Here is a 20,826-nt window from a genome sequence, read left to right on the forward strand (position 1 = left end):
CTGGAGGAGGGATAGGTGTTATAGAAACAATATAAATTGTTGGAAAGAGATGGCTGTGGCTTGGATATGGAGTGGGTAGAATTAACGGTGTTCAGGAAGCCTGGCTACACTTTCATTCCAAGGAGAAGGGACCAAGGAAGGGAGATCTGCGGGTGCATTGGGTATTAACATCGGATGAAAGGCATATGTCACCACATCTGGCTCTCTACTGTATTATTTTGATGACTAAATGAGGTAATTTATGTAAAGGCACACAGATTAGGACTTATTACATTTTTTCTTTCGTACTTCCTCAAAACCATTTGTAATTTTTTTAGACCTGCAATTTATAAAAATAGTGAGAAGGTGGCGCTAAGAAAATAGCAACTTACACCATAGCAGAAGAGAGACGGGAGCTGGCAAGTGGTTCAGCAAGTGCCTTCTGCCAAGACTGATGGCCTAAGTTCAGTTCCCAGGACTCTAGGGTAGAAGGAAGAACTGACCCCTAAATGTGCACCATGGCACAGGTGCCCCCAACCAGCAAGCAAATAGATCAATTCAATGCAAAATAAAAGATGAAAGGCCTGAAAGGACATGGCCAGCCCTGAAGACTTTAAATGTGCTGTTTTACATAGCACAGTGATCTAATTAAGACGTATGTAGTCTGTAAATGCACTGGGCTAATGAGTGTGCTTATTGAAAGCAATGTGCAGCCCTGAGTAATGATGCATTATCAGGTGGTCTAACGGTCCAAATTATTTTGTGCAGTTTGAGGTAGTCAAAGTAGCAAGTCAGTTTTAGCATCAGTTGTGTCCTTTGACAAAAAGCTGAAGGGAAGGTGTACTACAGAGCCTAGTAGGAATGTTTGGAATGTTTTAAATTAAGTGACCAATGTTAAAGTGTTTATGGTTTTTCTTTTTTCAGTTTTAAAATCAGTGACAGAAAAGCTACAAAGTCTGTTAGCATTGTACAATAAATACCTCTTTAGTGTCTTGAAATCTAGTATGACATTTGACTCCTGGGGGCCATCTGTACAGGTTGTCAGTGTTTCTCAAGCAGCAGCCATCTATATAGCTTCTAAGGCTAGATCAGAACAGTGAACTTGACTATGAGGCTGCTGTTTACACTGTCATTTGTCACAGTCATCAAAGCTGGCTGACTAGTATATGTAGTGATGTCTGCTTCTGCACAACTGTTTGCTGATTGGCTTCATTGGGCATATCTGTTTCTGCTACTGGACAGAGGATAGAAACTTTCTTAGCGTGAATGTACCCAGGGGCAAACTTCTAGTCTGGTTAGTTCCGTTTCCCTTTCCCCGTGGCCACCCTCCTGGGCTGTTTTACTGAGTCTGCATCTGGTGTATTCTCTAAGTGGCACATGGCCCCCATGCACCCATGGATTCCCCTGGGCAATCGATTTTAAAACAGCCCCTTGCATATTGTGCAGAGATGCGGAAATTGGCTGCTGACTACAGGATGGATACAGAGCTTGAACTGAAAATCCAATGAAGCAGAATTCTTTACTTAGTTTTTAATTAAACAGCTATGCTAATTCAAACAGGACATTTTAGGCCTGGGGAGCTGGTCATATCCTCTAACGGCTGTAAGTAGCCTTTCTTCTATCTTTTTACACTGTGGTGAGTTGCTGTTTTATTAGGGCCATCTCCTCACTGTTTTATTTTATGAATTCTCAAGTCTAAAAGAACATAGTTTTGAAAAGTGATTTTTTTTTTAAGAGTAAGAAGCCTGTTTTTGTATTTGGAATTTAACTTCCTCCTGCAGTGAGATTTCTTAGGTATAGACTATTTTGTCATCACTCACTTATACTGCCATAGGCATTGGGTTGTGTGTTTGAACCTGAGTCTGTGCTTGGATCTTAATTCAACTCTGATAGGAAATGGCCATGTTGAGTTTGTTTTGACCTCAGTCATTCATTGGTATGAGGGAGTCAGTGGGTCGTAGGGATTGGAATTGTCTTGGGGCAGACCACAATGCTGTGACTGTCGCCTTTGGTCAGTGGTACAGTGTTTTCTTCCTTCCTGTTCATAAATGATCTCTTGGTTATTGACAGTAACTCCATGTGATGTTTTCTGATTTCATAGTGAACTCTAGAGGTTAACCCACTGGCCAGTGTTTAAGTGAGAGGAATATATCTTATTCATTTTTTATGTTACCATTGTATTTTGAATTAAAACTTTATAAAGACAGAATTAACATAATGAAAATGGGGAAAATTGTTTTGTAAATATAATGTAAATATAATGACAGATTAATTCATAAGCCCAGGACTTTTCTGGTAGATTTATATTGTCCTTTACTTTAATGCCTATCTTTGATTTGAAGTCCTGGCATAAAACTTAACATAACGACAGCAACATCCTGACCAATTACCCAAACCATCCAGCCATCCTAGAGCGTTCAGAGCCTCGCACATGATCTGTAGGATTAAGAGGTTAGCTCCTGTAACTTCAAACAAAGTGCTTTCATAATAAAAGTAAAACGCACAAAATCTGAGGTCACTTCCTCTCTTAATTAGTTGCACTGGCCAGGTGGAGGCGAAGCGCTCTGTGCTGGGCTCAGGCTGTCCATAAAGCCAAGCAACATGACAGCACAATAGAGGAGGAACAAAGATCGTTTTAATATGTTTCTATCCTGTGTCACAGTTTGAGGTTGCCCTGGTTTATGTCGCTTTTGGCAAACTTACATAAAAGTGACCTTGTACTGTATTTTATGACCAGATGACTTTTCCCCTCAGTGGCTAATTTGTCTCAGGCCTCCATCTTAAAGAGAAGTGAGTAGGAAGTCCAGCCTGGGACTTCATGAGCTTTCATTGCATTCTTTCATTATTTTTGCTTGTTTTTTTTGCCACTGATGATCCATAAATTGTTGGAAGTGAGCGATTAAGGAAGTGCTGCTTAGTGTTAGTGGCAAATGCGCATACTCAGTCTGGTTCTGCTGGGTGAGAGGAAATCATAGACAAGAGGAAGGCTCCTGCTGGGAACCTTGCAAGGAAATTTGACTTGGGCATGTTTTGATCTTGGTGTTTATTACAGAAAATGAAGTCATATCTCACTAACTGTTGCTATGTGTTAATTTGATTCTCCCAACACCTGCAAGAAAAAGATGTAGTCATGTATTAATCAGAACTTGCCCTCCCCCACTTGAGAACACTGGTTTGTTCCCAGAAACAGTAAGGATAGGACCGGCTGTTTTCAAACCACAGAACACTGTTCTTCTGTGAAGGGAGGCAGCGTGGGTCTCTTGAGCTTTCCATGTGAAGGTGCATGCAGGAACTCAGAGGAAGTTGTCATGAGGAAAAGAACATATGACATTTCATTTAGTGATTGTTCAAATTTATAGACTTTGACTTAAAATTTATTTTGCTCCTAAGTGAATAAATAAAATAAATGAGATAAGTAAATGAGTAAATGAAGACGTTTGTGTTGCCAGTCTTAGTACCTTTGCATATGTGAGGAAACTAATATAGCTCTACTTACAGTGTTTGCTTCAGTTGATGGCAATCTTTTTCCTAACACTCAGCTTTCAGGTAACACAGTGCTTTGATTTGATCTAAGTATTTAATTTTCTCTGCATCTATAAAAAAAATGAGGGGTTTTTACTTATAAGGCTAGATTGTCTATTTACATAACGATGAGCTTTAGACTTGTCAAATCCACAACTTGGACTTGTCAAATCCAAAACTTGACTACTATCTGCAAAACTTTCCTTAACTACTGTGCCTCAGAATAATTTCCGAGTCTCTCTTTGAAGCTTGCTGCACTCACCTGTGTTGGCAGCATGCCTAAGGTGTGCTGGGAGCATAGTTTTGCTCAGTGCTCACATGTGTCTAGTACGTGGAGTTGCTAATGAGACATCAGGAGTGCTGTGTATGTGTGGGTTACTTTTTTACATCCTAGCACAGCAGGAGGATTGCAGGTACTAGGCTAGCCTGGCCTACAAGGTATGAAGCCAGGTCTCAGAGAAAGTTACCTTGTATTGTCATGGGCACTTTTGCTAGCTATCTCTTTAATTATAAAGTCCTTCTTACTTATAAAAGTACAGCTTGTAAAGATGGGCTGTGCTGCTTTCCTAGGGAACCAAACCTCAAACTTTATTTTATAGGATGATTAAATTAGCTAACATCTTAGAATGTCTCATAGTTTAGCCCTTTGTTAGATGAAAAGAGCTTCGTGAGGGAAGAAATAAAAAGCCACCAGTTTCACATTTGAAAGTAATATGCTTTTAATTACCATGGTCCCAATGCTTTCATTCAGAAAGCAAATTTATAGAAATAATCATTGCCAATTAGAAACTTTCCCCTATTTTGGGGAAAGGGGACTTGAAAACCATCTACTTTTGGGTTGAAATGAATTTTATTTGAGAGTGAAGTTAGATATCAGATTTAATGCTTTTGGAGACTTCTTAGTTGCGGCATCCCAGGCCTACCAGACAGTGCTCACCATGCACCATGCAGTGTAAGTTGTAGATTTCGTGTCTATTTACTTGCCTATAAAATCATTTTTCAGCATGTTGCCCTGGCACAATTTGCAGTGTCTATGAAATGTTTGCCAGTGTCTCTGTCTGGCTCAAACTTGGTGCAGGGTATTAACTGACGGCCCATTTTTATAGTTTGTATACCAGGAATAGACGTGACAGTTGGGACTGCTTAGCAGCTTAGTTTAAGCGGTGTTTCAAGCTGTGGTGAACTGCTCTAGTCACTGACAGTGATACTGCCTCAGACAGATTGCTGTGCACACCTTGAATTAGAAAAAGTTCTAGTCTTAGATGAATACTGGAGGGATGAAGTTTTTTGTTTTTAAATGGTGATACTTTTTTTAATTTTTAATTTTTATAATTACAGTTTATTCACTTTGTATCCCCCCCGTATCTCCCTTTCTCCTTCCCTCTCAATTTCACCCTCCCTCCCCCTTTTCCACCCATGCCCCTCCCCCAGTCCACTGATAGGGAAAGTCTTCCCCCCCCTTCCTTCTGATCCTATGCTATCAGGTCTCATGAGGAGTGGCTGCATTGTCTTCCTCTGTGTCCTGGTAAGTCTGCTGCCCCTACAGGGGGAGGTGATCAAAGAGCAGGCCAACCAGTTCATGTCAGATACAAGCTGGAGAGGATGTGGAGAAAGAGGAACCCTCCTCCACTGCTGGTGGGAATGTAAACTTGTACAACCACTCTGGAAATCTATCTGGTGCTTTCTGAGACAACTAGGAATAGCGCTTCCTCAAGATCCAGCTATACCACTCCTAGGCATGTATCTAACAGATGTTCAAGTACACAACAAGGACATTTGCTTAACCATGTTTAGGGCAGCTTTATGTGTAATAGCCAGAAGCTGGAAACAACCCAGATGCCCCTCAACTGAGAAATGGATGGGTACAGAAATTGTGTACACATTGGAATAAAATAAAATAAAATCTACACAATGGAATATTACTCACCTTAAAAAAAAAGATTTATTTATTTATTATGTGTCCAGTGTTTTGCCTGAATGTATGTCTGTGTGCCAGAAGAGGGTACCAGATATCATTATAAATGGTTGTGAGCCACCATGGTTGCTGGGAATTGAACTCAAGACCTTTGGAAGAGTAGCCAGTACTCTTTACCTCTGAGCCATCTCTTCAGCCCTAGAGTGATGAATTTTAAACAGCAGACATGTTAAATAAACTACACATGTAAATTTATCTTTTAATGGGTAAAATAAGATCAGCAGGCAAAAACTGAAAAAAAAAGAGGGGTATGTTTATAACCAAAACATTAAAATGATCATTTTTTTGTGAAAAGAGTTCCTATTTTTTTCTTGGAATACAGCGAAAGAAGAAATTTTATATTATTTTAAAATAGTAGGTTTAAATATTTATACTTTTTTATTCTAACAGGGATTACCTATTAATATTTTCATTATATAATAAGACTTAAATTCTATAAGCAGCCAGTTTCAGCGTGGCTTACATTTTCAAAAGATTTATCCTATTTTATTTGTGTGAATGTTTTGCCTACATATTTGCATGGGTGCCACATGTGTGTCTGGTGCTCGAGGGAGAGGGTGTCAGTCCCCCTGAAACTGGTGTTATGGGTGATTGTGAGCAACCCTGTGGGTGCTGGGAACCAAGTCAGGGCCCTCTGCAAGAAAAACCGCAATTGCTCCTAAGAGATGCGCTGCCTCTCCAGCCTCTAAGGTTTACATTTTTTAAACTTTATTTTTGAGGGATCAGAATTATTAGCTGAATAATTTTTTATTCTTTTTAAAACACATGTAGTTTATGTCATATTTCTGTTTGTTTTGTTGAGACAGGGTTTCTCTAGATAATCCTTGCTTCTTGCTGGCCTGGAACTCACTGTGCATACCAAGTTGGCTTGAACTCACAGAGCTCTGCCAGCCTCTACCTCCTATGTGCTGGGATTAATGACATGTGCCACCAATCCTGGACTATGTTTATTTATTTATTTATTTTTGTTAGGAAAAATTTAATGAAAGACTACCTTATGTTCTAAGAATGTAGTGCATCAGATGACTTACAATACCTTGATTTCAGAGAATTTTTTTTTTCTCCTTCTGCCACTGTGTTTGTTCACTTTCCTGATTCCTCACTTAGAGATTCTAACTACTGTCTGTTTTTTTGGTTTTTTTGTTTTTTCCTGGATCTAGTCTTCCTTAACATACAAAGTGCTTTCTAGTTTTGTTTTCTTAAAGGTACAGTTGCTTGTATAACTAACTTGATAAAATTTTTGATGGCCTCTAACAGCTAAGAAACTTGTCTAAACTTACATTGCATGCCTTGCAGAGTGCTCTGAAAGCTTGATTCTGTTTTTAAAAATTATTAGATTTATTTATATTTCATTTCATATGTATGTGTGCATGCTTGATGCTCACAGAGGACAGAAGATGACATTAGATCCTTTTTGCACTAAAGGCACAGGAGATTGTGAGCTGTTATATAGGAGTGGGAACCAAACCCAGGTCCTCAGCAAGGACGACCAGTGCTTTTAACTGCTGAGTCATCTTCCAGCCCCACCATCTGTCTTTTAAGCCACTGTTTTCATTAGGCACACCTGTTCATCCCATGTTGTTCTTGCTGAACCTGCCCTCAACTGGAAATGCTACTCTTTCCTTTCCCAGCTTGCCTCTGCATGGAAATAGTCCCTGTCTGATCTGCCAGCATCTGTGCTTGACTGAGCCCTCAAGGGTTTTCTAATGTTCTCTAGTGGCTTTCTTTACTTGTAACTGCTAGGCTCTCCCACAGTAGGGTTACATTATGATTGTTTGTTGATTTGCTTTGGACACAACCGCGTGGACACTATGGACAGAGTACTTGTGCAGGAAAACAAGCCATGAAAACTGAGTATTCTCATGTTAGTATGAATTTATGAGAAAACTCAGGAGTGCTCCATGCATCTCCATGTATGGTTTGTCTTTCATGGTTGGTTTAAAGGAGGTAAGGTAGCCAATGCCATAATTAAATATGGCTAAGTAAAACTGTGTATTATTAAGTGTATAGTTTTCAAGAAGGCAAGAAAAAACGCTGGGAATTTGTAGAACAGTAGCAACAACAACAAACAAAAAAACAACAACAAAGGAAGAACAAAACCCAGATAGTAAATGAGCATGTGATCTCACAACCCCCTTTTTCCCTTTTCAGGGGAAGGAGGTGATTGGGACCATCAGCTTTGATAGGAGTCCATCGTGCATGGAGAGAGTGGCAGAATGCCTTCCTTTGGAAAGTTCCGTGTCACGTAGCAAAATAATTTAAAGTGCAGGTGTGTCCTGCCACTGATGCAGGAAGGCTTGCAGACAACAGATCATCTTCTCTGGGAGTTTATTGACCCACTTTTATTGCACAAGAAGTTGGGGTTCATTATTATATTATACCTGTGTTAGTAGAAAACCCTAAGTCAAGAAACTAGCATAAAAATTACTGAAAAGTATTAAATATTATTTCATCATTTAATCTATTGTATAATACTAACTGAACATAAAATACTTTTACGTATGTGTTGGTCAACAGTGGCTTATATAATGCATACTTAAGGCAAGTTTGGGACATTTATTGATATAATTAAAATCCATTCTACACAATGCATTTAATTTGGTCCTTCTTATGACATGTGGTGTCTTCTGTCCTTTAAATTAATTGTGAGACTTGACAATAAACAACACATAATCACTCCAAACAACATTTTATCTGGCTTTTCTGCATCTTTATTCTTAGCTTCTTTCTTGGTAAAAAGATAGTTGATTTCGCTGTTAAAGTGCTGTCATATTTTTAAAGCAGGTATGTATTTTATTTCAGTTACTTACCTTTCCATAAGTTTTTTTAGGATCTAATATTTATATCTATTTTAGCTAATTTTCTAGAGTAATTAAAAAAAGCAATTTGTTCTTTTATACAACAATATCACCCTTACCTTTTATTTTTTATTGTTAAATTCTTATTCACGTTTAGACTTCCTGTGGGGCTTTTATATCATAAACTTAGAGCATCAGGAATCATCAGTAAGTATTCTTACTTTTGTTTTTCCACAAGTTTGTTCCCACCTACTCTCCAGGCTCTTGGTAATATATATTTTTTTCAGGCATAGTGAGATGCAGCTCAGATTGCTCACAGATACTGTGGTCAGGGCTGACAAAGGGCAGAGTGATTGGTTATTTGCTGTATGTTTCCTCCCCTCACCCCTGGGTGTGTGTGTTTTGTCATCCTGAATCTGCATCTCTTATTTCTTTTTATTTCTCGTTGGAGTACTATTGGATAAAGATCTGGGATGTGGTAGTCATATAATTCCATACTAACTTTTGTGTTCTGTCTTTGTTTTTGGCTCAGAAAAGATTCATGTCTCCTACTGAATCTGCTCAGATTTCTTCTTCAAAGATGGGCACAGGGTTTTCTCCATCTCTTTACCTTTTTTATACCCTTGGACTCTCTTGACCTTACTACCTTCTTGTCACATGCCTTTAATCCTAACACTTGGGAGGCAGAGGCTGTCTCTGTGAGTTCAAGGTCAGCCTGGTCTACAAAATGAGTCTAAGACAGCCAATGCTACACAGAGAAACCCTGTCTCAAAAAAACAACAAAAAAGTATTTTTAATCCACTCATAACTGCTGAGACTCCAAAGTGGCACTATAGTTCAAGTCCTTCCTGAGTGCACCTGGGCTTTAGAATCTTCATGTTTACTTTCCCTTGTTGTTGGGCTTGCTTGGACACCCTCACAAGGCACTTGGTTTTGATTAATTCTTCTGTGCATATTGACAACTGTCTGTTTTCATTAATATTTTATTTTATCAGACAGTGTTCTCAAATGCATAATTCTCTTGCTTCAGCCTCTTAAGTGCCAGGATTACAAGCCTGAGCCACTACACCTGACAGTATTTTAATTTAAATGTTTTAAAGAAAGCCAGCTCACCCTAAATTGGGTTTCATCACATTCTTTGTATTTGTGTTACTATATATTGGTTATTAGTGTGAGAATATATTGTCTTTCCCATTTTGGACATTTGAATAAGAATTACTCCTATATATTTGCATGCTTAGCCACCAGGGAGTGGCAGTGCTTGAGAAGGAACAGGAGGTGTGGCCTTGTTGGAGGGTGTGTGTCACTGGGGGTGGCTTTCAGGTTTCAAAAACTCAAGCCAGATCCATTGTGTCTCTCTTGACCTCTTGAGTTTCCAGATATAAAACTCTTAGCTGCTTCTCTAGCAACATGTCTTCCTGCTTGTTGCCATGCTCTCTGCCATGAAGATAATGGACTAAGCCTCTGAAACTGTAAGCAAGCCCCAATTATGTGCTTTCTCTTTTAAGAGTTGCCTTGGTCTCTTCACAGCAATAGAACACTGACTAAGACACCCACTTTAATAATTTATTTTGTATACACAAATTTTCTGGTGCCAGAAAAAAAAATTGCTCAAGACTGGGAAATGGGCAAGAGAGACTGAACAAGGACATGAGTAAGGCGAGTTAAGAATAGCGCACATGGCTTGTGTGGTGGAGACAAAGTTGATGCCTGTCGGGTGTGAAAAACATTTCATTTTGTTGTCCTCTGGGAATTTTTTCCAACTTCTATCTGTTACCACATTGTAGATTTCTGATGAATGTCTGTGTGTGTGTGTGCTGCAAATTTTCCATTGACCTTGTTTTAGTGATAAGTAAACTCATATGGCTATGTGGATGAAGGATCTGAGGACTGCTTCCATATATTCCTGGGCATGGAGCCATCTATCAGAGCATGGCTAACCCACCTGGGGCCATACCCTTAAAGAAAAGGGACTCTTTCACCCACAAGCCATCAACTGTCTATAGCCCTTCAGGAAGTTGGGGGTGGGGACTTGTGAGCCTCTCTAACTTCTCTGCTGAAATACTAACTTGCTTGATCTTGTGCAGGTAACCTTAGCCACTGTGAATTCTTGAAGTACAGTGGTTCTGCCATGTCCAGAAGACACTGTTTTACTCCATATCACATATGTTCTACTGTTCTCACTCCTTTATGATCTTTCTTTCCACTCCCCACCAGTGGTCCCTTTCTCTTCCTGGATTCTATAAGTACTACAGATTAAACACAAAAATCTAATGATTCTAAACTAAAATTTACATAGGAGAGAGAACATATGATATTTATCTTTCTGGATCTGAGTTCCTTCACTCAGTATGTTTTCTGTCTCTACCCATTTACCTGAAATTTTCATAATTTCGTTTTTCTTTGTAGCTAATAAAATTCCACTGTATATAGGTACCACATTTTCATTATATATTTATCAGTTGATGGGCATTTAGACAGTTTTCCATGTCCTGGATATTGTCAGTGGAGTAGCTATGAACTTAGCTGAATATGTGTCTCTGAGATAGGAAATAGAGTCCTTTGAGTATATGCCTATCATGTTACTGTGACATTGCTGTGAGGAGGCACCATGACCAAAATGATTTTTAAAAGATAGCATTTAATTGTGGCCTTGCTAACAGTTTCAGAGAGTTAATCCATGATTATCATGGTGAGGCTGTAGTGGCAGGCAGATTGGCATTGCCCCATCTGCTTACTACTTGTCTGGAGCTGGAGCTGAGAACTCACATTTGATCTGCAAATTGCAAATGTGGGTTGTGGAGGGAGGGGAGAGAGAGAGAAAATGACTAACAGACTGAGACTGACTGGGTCTGGTAGTGGGCCTTTGACACTTTAATTTGCATTCTTAGTGATATAGCTTCTCCAACAAGACCACACTCCTAATCCTTCCCAAACAGTTCCTTAACTAATGGGTCCAATAAGCCTTTGGAGGCCATTCTCATTCAAGCCACCACAGTGCCAAACAATACCATTGTAGATTTCTGATGAATGTCTGTGTGTGTGTGCTGCAAATTTTCCATTGACCTTGTTTTAGTGATAAGTAAACTCATATGGCTAAACTCATATGGTAAATCTGTTTCCTACTTTTTGAGGATTTTCATTCTGATTTCCATAGTGGTTACAGTTTGCACTCCTAAGAACAGGGCTTGAGGACTCCCTGTTTTCCACATCCTTTTTGACTTTCACTTCTTTTTTGTTTTTTTGAAGATTTGATCATTACTTTATAAATCTGTCACTTTACAATATTGACACCACCAGAAATAGGGGCACTTCATTCAGACTCAAATTTTAGTAGCAGGAAATAAATATCAAAACATTATCACTGTCCCTTAATACAAAACCTCCACCCCACCTAAAACTCCCTCCCTGCCCCACCCACAAATAGTCATCCTTACCACGCCTGGGAGGTCAATTCAGTGTTGCCATCTCCTGTATATACATACCAGGCTGGCTCTGCAGGCTTAACCAACTGAAGAGCGACACATGCCAAGGATCCTGCATATCTGTCCCCGATTTCCTTTTCTACCACAAACCTCTTCAAGAATCTGGTCTTTCAACAGGAGCGATAGCTTTTCTGAAAAATAATCCTCACAAAAGAGAGGGATCAGTTCTCCCTGATCTGATGACTCCAATCAGGTCATCTTGTCAAAGCACAGCATTTCACTGATTCACAAAGTCTACCAAACACAGGTGATGGGGGCTGGGAGGAGAGCCTAGCAGGGCAGACATCCTCCAGACACATGTTCTGAAGGAGCTGGTGGGATGGGCAGGACACTGTACTGAGAGGTCTGGCCGGCTGTCCTCTACAGAAAGAGTTGCCAAATTAGGGTGTTTGGTTTAAAATTTCTGCTGGGGACAGGAACCCCTGAAGGGAATACATTTAAAAATAGTGGACACAGGGAAGGAAATGAGAGCTATTGTGCAAGAGTTTCTATGCAAAAATTACAATAAAAAGAAAAGGAAAATAAACAGTCTTTTCAATGGTTTTGACTGTTCTAACGATGAACTGAAAGGAGGCTGAGATGATGGAGACGACAGTTTTATTGCTGGCCTGCCCCGCATGGCTTCGCTGCCCTCTATCTGGAGTTTCTTCCTGCTCTGGGTGCTCTTCAGGCTCAGTCTCTGAGCTGGAGTCTGAACCCCCATGGAAGGCAGAGATGGTACCACCCTTGTCATTGGTGTAGAGGCTGTTGTCTGAGGAAGGGTAGTTGGTCTGCAGTTGGGCACTTGACCTTGCCTTCTACAAGACACAGACTAAAAGGCAACCACGGGAGCATGTTACTACCTTCCAGAGATTGGAGCAACCAAGGCTTAGACTCAGGGTCTAGCCTGTTCTTCTTAAGGGTTTGCTTGCTGGTCCCCAAGGCACAGGGTGGCTCAGAAGTCATTCCATTCAGGTGGCTGTTCCACCTGCACATTTCCATTTCTTCCTTTTCTTTTCTCAGCTGGGCTTGGGGCCCGAGGAAACATGGCCAGTCACTGCTATACCACCCTGAAGAGAAGTGATGAGCCACTGTCCTGCATGGACCCAGCATAGAGATCAGAGCAAGAGTTCCCTGTTGGATTGAGCAGTGCAGTGACAGAGGAGAAAGCTAGCCTAGCAATGTTAGGTTCCCTGAAGGCATGAGGGCCCAATGTAGCAGGAAAAGATGACAATGTACATTGGGTCAAAGAAAACTTTTTGTTTGGCTCTCACGACCAAAATCCACCTGGAATGACAAGCTGGACACTTGGAAACGAGTCACCAATACACACAAAATACCTGGACCTTTCCACAGACACCCCTACACACAGGCTGCTTGGTCCATTATCCAACCCAATGCTGCTGCCCACTGCCCATCCCTTGAGCTCAGTTTGAACCTGGAGGGTCAATCCTTCATGTTATTTATTTTATGTGAGATGGTCTAACCCAAGTGGTTACTTGCATTTCCTTTTACTTGCACCTTCCGTGAGGGAGGAAGAGAAGTGAATTCCCCAGGAACAAAGAATTTGATCAGCTCTTGCTTTCCCCCTGTTGCTCCAGAAAAGCATTCTGCCACTTGAGGTCCTCAATGTCTTGCTCAGGCATATGGTTTTTCCTTAGCATATACTGGATATATACTGTTGCTTGTCTAGGATTTGGGCCCAGCATGCTTTCTCTCCTTGGAGTGATGGGACTGTCTTTGATGTGGTCCCTACGTTTTCATTCCAGTGCTTTATGATGAGTCTGTTTCTTGGCATCAGTCTGTACCTCTATGTCATCATTATTGCTCATTTCCTAGGGCCCAGGGAGCAGCCACTGCAGCCGGGGAAGAGAAGGGGTGGAGGGAACGGGGAGGTCACCAACCACAATAAACCAAGTGCCCCACATACACACTCACACACAGACAACAAAAGCCTGACTACCACCTCCGAATTTCATTTTCCTAATCTTAGCCTGTCTTTCTAGGATAAGATCAAATCTCAAAGTAGTTTTAATTTACATTTCCCTGATGGCTGAGAATGGTGAACACTTTAAAAATATTTCTTTTCTTTTTTTTAACATTAAAATATTTTATTATGTTAATTGTGATGCAAACCATAGAACACTCTTATAAATAAAATGTCTCATTCTAGGGTTAATTCACTTATTATGTGGGACCTAGTCTCTCTCTCTTTTTTTTTATTAATTACACTTTATTCATTTTGTATCCCCCCATAGGCCCCTCCCTCCTCCCCTCCCGATCCCACTCTCCCTCCTTTTTCTGTATGCATGCCACTCCCCAAGTCCACTGATAGGGGAGGTTCTCCTCTCCTTTCTGATCTTAGTCTATCAGTTCACATCAAAAGTGGCTGCATTGTCCTCTACTGTGGCCTGGTAAGGCTGCTCCCCCCCAGGGGGAGGTGATCTAAAAATATTTCTTAGCCTCTTGTTTTCCTTCTGAAAACTCTCTGTTCACCTCAATAGCACCCTTTTTAATTGTTTTTTTCTTGATGTTTAGTTTTTTTATTTAAATAGTTCCTTATACATTCTAGACAGCAGTCCTCTGTTAGATGTATAGATGGCAAAGATGTTTTCTTATTCTGTAGGCTACTTTTTCAACTAATTATTTCCTTTGTAGTACAGAAGCTTTTAATTTCACTAAATTCCACTTGTTGATTATTCTTATTTCCTGGGTAACTGAAGTCTAAAGTCCTTATATGAACCAATATTCTGATGCGTACTCCATACTCTTCTTGAAGCTTCAAATCTAACATTTGACCCCTTGGGAATTGATTTGTGTGCAGGATGAAAAAGAAATATCTGGTTTCATTCTGTTTTAGATAGATACCCAGTTTCCCCAACACTGTTTGTTAAAGATGCAATCTTTTTTTTTTTCACTGTATGTTTTTTAGTATCTTTATCAAAAATCAGGTGCCTATAGGTACATGGCTTTATAGTAGTGTTTTTCAGTTCTATTCCATTGATCAATGTTTCTGCTTTTGTGCCAGTATCATGCTTTTTTTTTTCTTGTTTCTTTCCATGGTTTTATTAGCATCTATAAATTTTATATAATAGTTTCATTATTGCATCTTTGTACATACATCTATTCCATTTTTTATCATATTACTGTCTCATTTCCTCCCACCACTATCCACCTCCTCCTCTTCCCAGCTAGCCCCATGTACTTTCATGTCCTTTTATGCTTGTTGCTCTATACCTGGAGTGTGCTATAGACTGAGTTTGAATCTGTACACCATCCAACTAATTTTGCCTATGTTGATTGTGTAATCTAATTAGATAGAAGATCTAACACTGGGCTTGCCAGGCAAAACTGACTGTATGGTATAGACACATACAGATGATTCCATGGGTAGATATTTTTGTATGCTTGGTAAAATACACAGGAAGAACACTAATGAACTAGATTGTTCCTTAAGTGTTTTTTTTTCCCCACATATCCTTCCATTTTGTTTTATTCTTGATAAGTTTATATTCTGCCTTAATGTCAAACCCAAGGAGCTCAATAAAAAGAGCTAACATGACCAAAGAAATAAAATGCTGAGAAGTATTAACTCACTGTCTGTCAACCCACTTCTCCCCATGCATTGTCGAGCTCCATGGAGATAATAGCTTTGACCTCTTCATCTCAGAGACCATTTTGGAACTACTTAGCTCATACTATTCTTTAATATGCCCATTTTGGGACATTATTTCTTAATGTTTTGTGCGAGAGAAATTGGGTTTCATTTTATACCAAATCTAGATTGTTTTTTCCCCCTCTTAGATTTTCTGTGGTTCTGTTTCTATTTTAGCTTCCATTGCATCTGTTTTTTTTTAAATTTATTTTTTAAAATTTGTTATAGTTTATTCACTTTGTATAGCTGTAGCCTCCTCCCTCATCTCCTTCCTTGTCCCCTCCCAATCCCACCCTCCCTCCCTCCCTCTACTTCTCCCATGCCCCTCCCACAGTCCACTGATAGGAGAGGTCCTCCTCTCCTTCCATCTGACCCTAGCCTATCAGGACTGACTGCATTGTCTTCCTCTGTGGCCTGGTAAGGCTGCCCCCACCCCCATCCTCTCAGGGGGAGGTGCTCAAAGAGCCAGCCACTGAGTTCATGTCAGAGACAGCCCCTGTATGCCTTATTAGTGTACCCACTTGGACACTGAGCTGCCATGGACTACATCTGTGCAGGGGTTCTAGGTTATCTCCATGCATGGTCCTTGGTTGGAGTATCAGTCTCAGAAAAATCTGTACCCAGATTTTTTTAAATTCTGTTGCTCTCCTTGTGGAGCTCCTGTTCCCTCTAGGTCTTTCTATCTCTTCCTTCTTTCATAAGATTCCCTGAACTTTGTCCAAAGTTTGGCTATAAGTCTCAGCATCTGCTTTGATACCCTGCAGGGTGCAGTCTTTCAGAGGCCCTCTGTGGTAGGCTCCTGTCCTGTTCCCTGTTTTCTCCCTCTTACGACGTCTATCCCATTTGCCTTTCTGAATGAGGATTGATCATCTTATCCAGGGTCAACTTTCTTGCTTAGCTTCTTTAGGTGTACAGATTTTAGTATGATTATCCTATATTATATATCTAATATCTGCTTATAAGTGAGCATATATCATGTGTGTCTTTCTGCTTCTGGGATATCTCACACAGGAGGATCTTTTCTAGTTCTCACCATTGGCCTGAAAATTTCATGATTTCCTTGTTTTTAATTGCTGCATAGTATTCCATTGTGTAAACATACCACAATTTCTGTATCCATTCCTCAATTTAGGAACATCTGGGTTGTTGCCAGGTTCTGGCCCTTACAAATAAAGCTGCTATGAACATGGCTGAGTAAATGTCCTTGTATACTTGAGCATCTTTTGGATATATGCTTAGGAGTGGTATAGCTGGATCTTGAGGTAGCACTCTTCCTAATTGTCTGAGAAAGTGCCATATTGATTTCCAAAGTGGTTGTACAAGTTTACATTGTGGTGGCTCTACAGTATAACTTGAGATCAGCCAGCATTGTTTTTATTATTCAAGATTGTTTTGGCTATTGTTTCTGTATGAATTTTAAGGTCGGTTTTTCAATGTCTATGAAGAATTGCATTGGAAATATGATTGGGATTGCATTGAATCTGTAGATGTCTTTGGTAGGATGGCTATTTTCATAACATTCTACCAGGTTCAGGGAATTAAAAAAAAAATCTTCTGGTGTCTTAGTTTCTTTCTTCAGTGTTTTAAAATTTTCACTGTATAGGTCTTTGAATTCCTTGGTTAGGTGAATTTTTTGATGCTATTGTGAATGGGATTGTCTTTTTGGTTTCTTTCTCAGTCTGTCATTGGTGTATAGGAAAGCTATTGATGTGGCTTTATGTTAATTTTGTACCATGGCACTTTGCTAAAAGTGTTTACTAGCTCTAGGAGTTTTCTGATGGAGACTTTGGGGTTTCTTTGGTTAGAATCATGTCACTTGTTTGTGGCTGGAGGACCTGGTAGGAAAGGCTGTGACATTGATATTTCCAGGTATTGACATAAACAGCAAATAGATAATGATGCCATTTATTGAAGTCCATGCTACTGAAAAAAGACCTGATAAAGCAAATGAAACTATGATTTCAGAATAAAGCTTAGGGCACCTTTGTGATGACACCCAAGGGTTTATGGATCTTGGCCATAGTAGGATTATCTAGCTTACAGTGTTCCTTTTAGTGTTGTTGGTTAGTGACAAGGTCTGGTAGATTTAAAGAGAACTGAGTATTTTGCTAGCTGAGCCGCTGTCCTCAGGTTGCGGGGAGCAGCCACTTTGGGGATGATGCTGGCACCTGTGGCCCCTTGGTAATCTTGATGTGTATTTACATTTCAGAGGCTCTCACAGAGACTGTGAGAAGATTGGCAGTGTCAAATTGAGCTGTGGGATTTAAAGGAATAAAAATGGAGAGAAATTGAGGTGTAGAAGAGCAGCTGAGGGAGTCAGAGACCACGCAAGTCAGTTGTAGCTGTGAGGAGGAAGAGGATGAAACGTTTATCAGACCCCGTGGGATAACTGTATAGGTAGTCAGCGCTCAGTGTACAGATTGTCTAGGCACAATGCAGGCCCAGCTCAGGGTGCAGCAGAGTTTTCCCGTGTTTCTGAACACTTCCTTAGGATGAGCAGGCAAGGCTAACCCCCTGATGGGGAGTATTTAAGCAGTCTGATGGAAGTCAAGGACAAGGACTTCACACAGTCCTGGGCTACCATATCATACTGTGGGTCTCCTCAGAGTCTAGGTAAGAACAGATTTCTGGAAGGATTGGAGAGGACAGGAAATGAAGATTATCTGTCAGAATGTGAAACATTTGTTCATAAGGCTCTTCGTAGTTTATTTTTTGAAATAAAGCTAGCATGGAGTGTCTGTTTATTTGGAAGTTTAAAAATACTTACCCTACCTCTGTGGTGAGTGATTGTCCAGCATGTGTGAGGCCCTATGCATGAGGCCATTAGTTCACCCTTTTAGCATTGAAATAAATAAATAATAAATAAGTAAGTAAGTAAGTAAATAAATAAATAAATATTTTATTTCTCTATTATGGAAAAATTATACAATATATTTTGATATTTTCTTGCTTCACCAGTTCCACCCAGATCCTTTCTACATCTCTACCTATACTGCTTTATGTTTGTTTTCCCTATCTTTCAAACAAAACAACCAACAAAAACCCCACAAGAAACAAAATCCAGAAAAACCAAGAAACAAAATTGTCCACGAAAACACAAAAATGAAAGTCAAAACAAACAAGCAAAGCCAAAAATGCCCAAACAAATCAAAATGAAACCAAAAACCCATAAAAATACTATTGAGTCTGTTTTGTGTTAGCCAACTACTCCTAGGCATGGGGCCTTCCCTGAAGTATGGTCGATATATCTGGTGAGACTTCATTGGAGAAAACGAATTTCCTCTTTGCCAGAGCGTATCAATTGCAAGCAGTATTTTGGTTGTAGGTGGGGCCGATGTTATAATCAATTTTCTTGATACAGAATCTCATTATGTAACTCAGGCTGGCCTTGAACTTACCATATCTCCTTTGAGTGAACTGACACATCTTAGCAAGTATTTAAAGCCTGCATAGGACTGTGGCACTTTTGAAGGGTAGGTAGGAAAAAAACCACTTTACCCCTGATATCAGCACACTGAGCTGAGGCATTACTTCTGTGTCATGTGTTCAGAATTGTGGAGATGTGATGTCAGCCAAAGATCAGCCAAATTGAGATGTGTTTGGGTCTTTGAAACTTAGATCTTTAAACCATTCTCAGTATGAAATAGACAAATACACGATTACTGAGAAATCAGGCATACTTAAAGTTTGCTGCTAGAAGTTAGAGGCATAAAACAGGGATGTGTAAATCTTTGAACTTATTTGTAGAAACAATCATTTGGTGACTTTAGGAGTAAGAGGTTTTCTAGCGTTGTCTAGCAGTTTCCAAGTTGACAAGTCTGGTCTTTCAGTCTGAATTTTAAAACTAAAACGGTTTTACCTTTAAAATATGCATAATTCTTCCTTATTGTAGTCAAGCCTCATAAACTAGAAGAATTTCCATTTTATATGAAAAACGAATGCAATACATGTGGTGTACTGTCTGTGTTCTTGGTGTTGCTGTCCACAGGCAGTTCTCCAGTTGGCCACTAGAGGACTCCAGAGGCTGCTAGGTGCCCTTCCTGATCTGGTGGAGGATGTCAGTGCTCTAGCTGTGTCCCCAGTGTGTGTCAGTCTGGCAGTCCTTGATTAGAAGCACAGATGTAAATCCACAAACGTACTGGGAAGTACTAGAAAATAATAAAAATGTTGATGCAAAATGCTGGAGTGATTAATTTTGTTGTGTTTTATTCCAAGTTTAATATTTTTTAAAAATATAACTTTGAGGGGCTGGAGAGATGGCTCAGTGAAAAAAAGCACTGGCTGTTCCAGAGGACCCTGGTTCAATTCCAGCACCCACATGGCTGCTCACACCTGACTGTAATTTCAGTACCAGGGCTTCTGAAAACCTCACACAGACATACATGCAGGCAAAACACAAATGAACATAAATAAATATAAATTTAAAAATACTAAAAAATATAATTTTGAAAAGTCACTCTAAACATAAACCATAAACATTTAGGGCTTTCTCTATTTATTTAAAAACATAATATAAACTTATTCAGTTTATACCCTCCCAAAGGATGGTTTTATGTTTTTATTACTCATGAGATGCTATAAAAGTATTAAAATGCTTTGCCTTTGTGTTTTAAGGGAATCCGAGCCCGAGTTTTGGAAACTCTGGTCATGCTGCTGCTGCTTGCATTGCTGATTCTTGGGATAGTGTGGGTGGCATCCGCCCTGATTGACAGTGATGCTGCCAGTATGGAGTCTCTATATGGTACCTGATTGTTGTTTTAGCTAGTTTCTATCATGGCCCTTATTTGGGATACAATTATATACCTTGTTTGTTTGTTTGTTTTTTGAGATAAAATTTCTCTGTGTAACAGCCTTGTCTGTCATGGAACTTGTTTTATAAACAAGGCTGGTCTCAAACTCGCAAGAAATCTGCCTGCCTCTTCATCCAGAGTACTAGGATTGAGGCATGTGCCACCATACCTGGCAGAATTTAAAAACTTAAGTATTTATTTTTGTGCTTAACTCTGTTAATTTGCATAATTTAGATATCTTTATAGATACTTAAGCAAAGCAATGAATATTCATTTTTTCAGAAGATTAAGAAGTTTTCTATATATTTTTTATTAATTGGTTTCTGTTCTTAAAATTCCATGAATCATTATCTCCTTTTGAAACAGATTTTTCAAAAGAATTTAAAAATTTTTTTTTTACTTTAGATCTTTTTATTCTGTCATTTAGAAATTAGACTGTTTAATATAGTCAAATAGGCAGTTAAATGTTTATCATATTACTGCTTATTAAGTAGAATGTAGACTGTTTTAGCGTGCTTCACTTACACTTACTGAAGTGCTTTGATGTCCTCACAGATCTCTGGGAGTTCTACTTGCCCTATTTATACTCCTGCATTTCACTGATGGGGTGTTTGCTGCTTCTCTGTAAGTATCCTTCAATATG

The 20,826-nt window shown here is 39.5% G+C and overlaps 1 protein-coding gene and 1 pseudogene across 3 annotated transcripts in view; one reads left to right on the top strand and one right to left on the bottom strand.

Moving 5' to 3' along the window:
* The window catches only part of Lmbr1 (limb development membrane protein 1), a 130,158-nt gene that overhangs the window by 56,090 nt on the left and 53,242 nt on the right, over positions 1 to 20,826 (top strand). For 2 of the 3 annotated variants that reach the window (XM_060374160.1, XM_060374161.1), the window contains 2 exons: positions 20,008 to 20,134; positions 20,739 to 20,807. In XM_060374160.1, the coding sequence (XP_060230143.1) occupies positions 20,008 to 20,134; positions 20,739 to 20,807 (196 nt within the window). Of the gene's footprint in view, positions 1 to 4,932; positions 5,027 to 20,007; positions 20,135 to 20,738; positions 20,808 to 20,826 lie in introns of all 3 variants that reach the window. The other variant, XM_060374162.1, reaches the window with a different exon arrangement.
* Positions 13,310 to 13,570, bottom strand: LOC110539319 (protein max-like; annotated as a pseudogene).

This window comes from Meriones unguiculatus, chromosome 21 (genome assembly GCF_030254825.1).
Source record: "Meriones unguiculatus strain TT.TT164.6M chromosome 21, Bangor_MerUng_6.1, whole genome shotgun sequence".
In the NCBI taxonomy this organism is placed as follows: Eukaryota; Metazoa; Chordata; class Mammalia; order Rodentia; family Muridae; genus Meriones; species Meriones unguiculatus.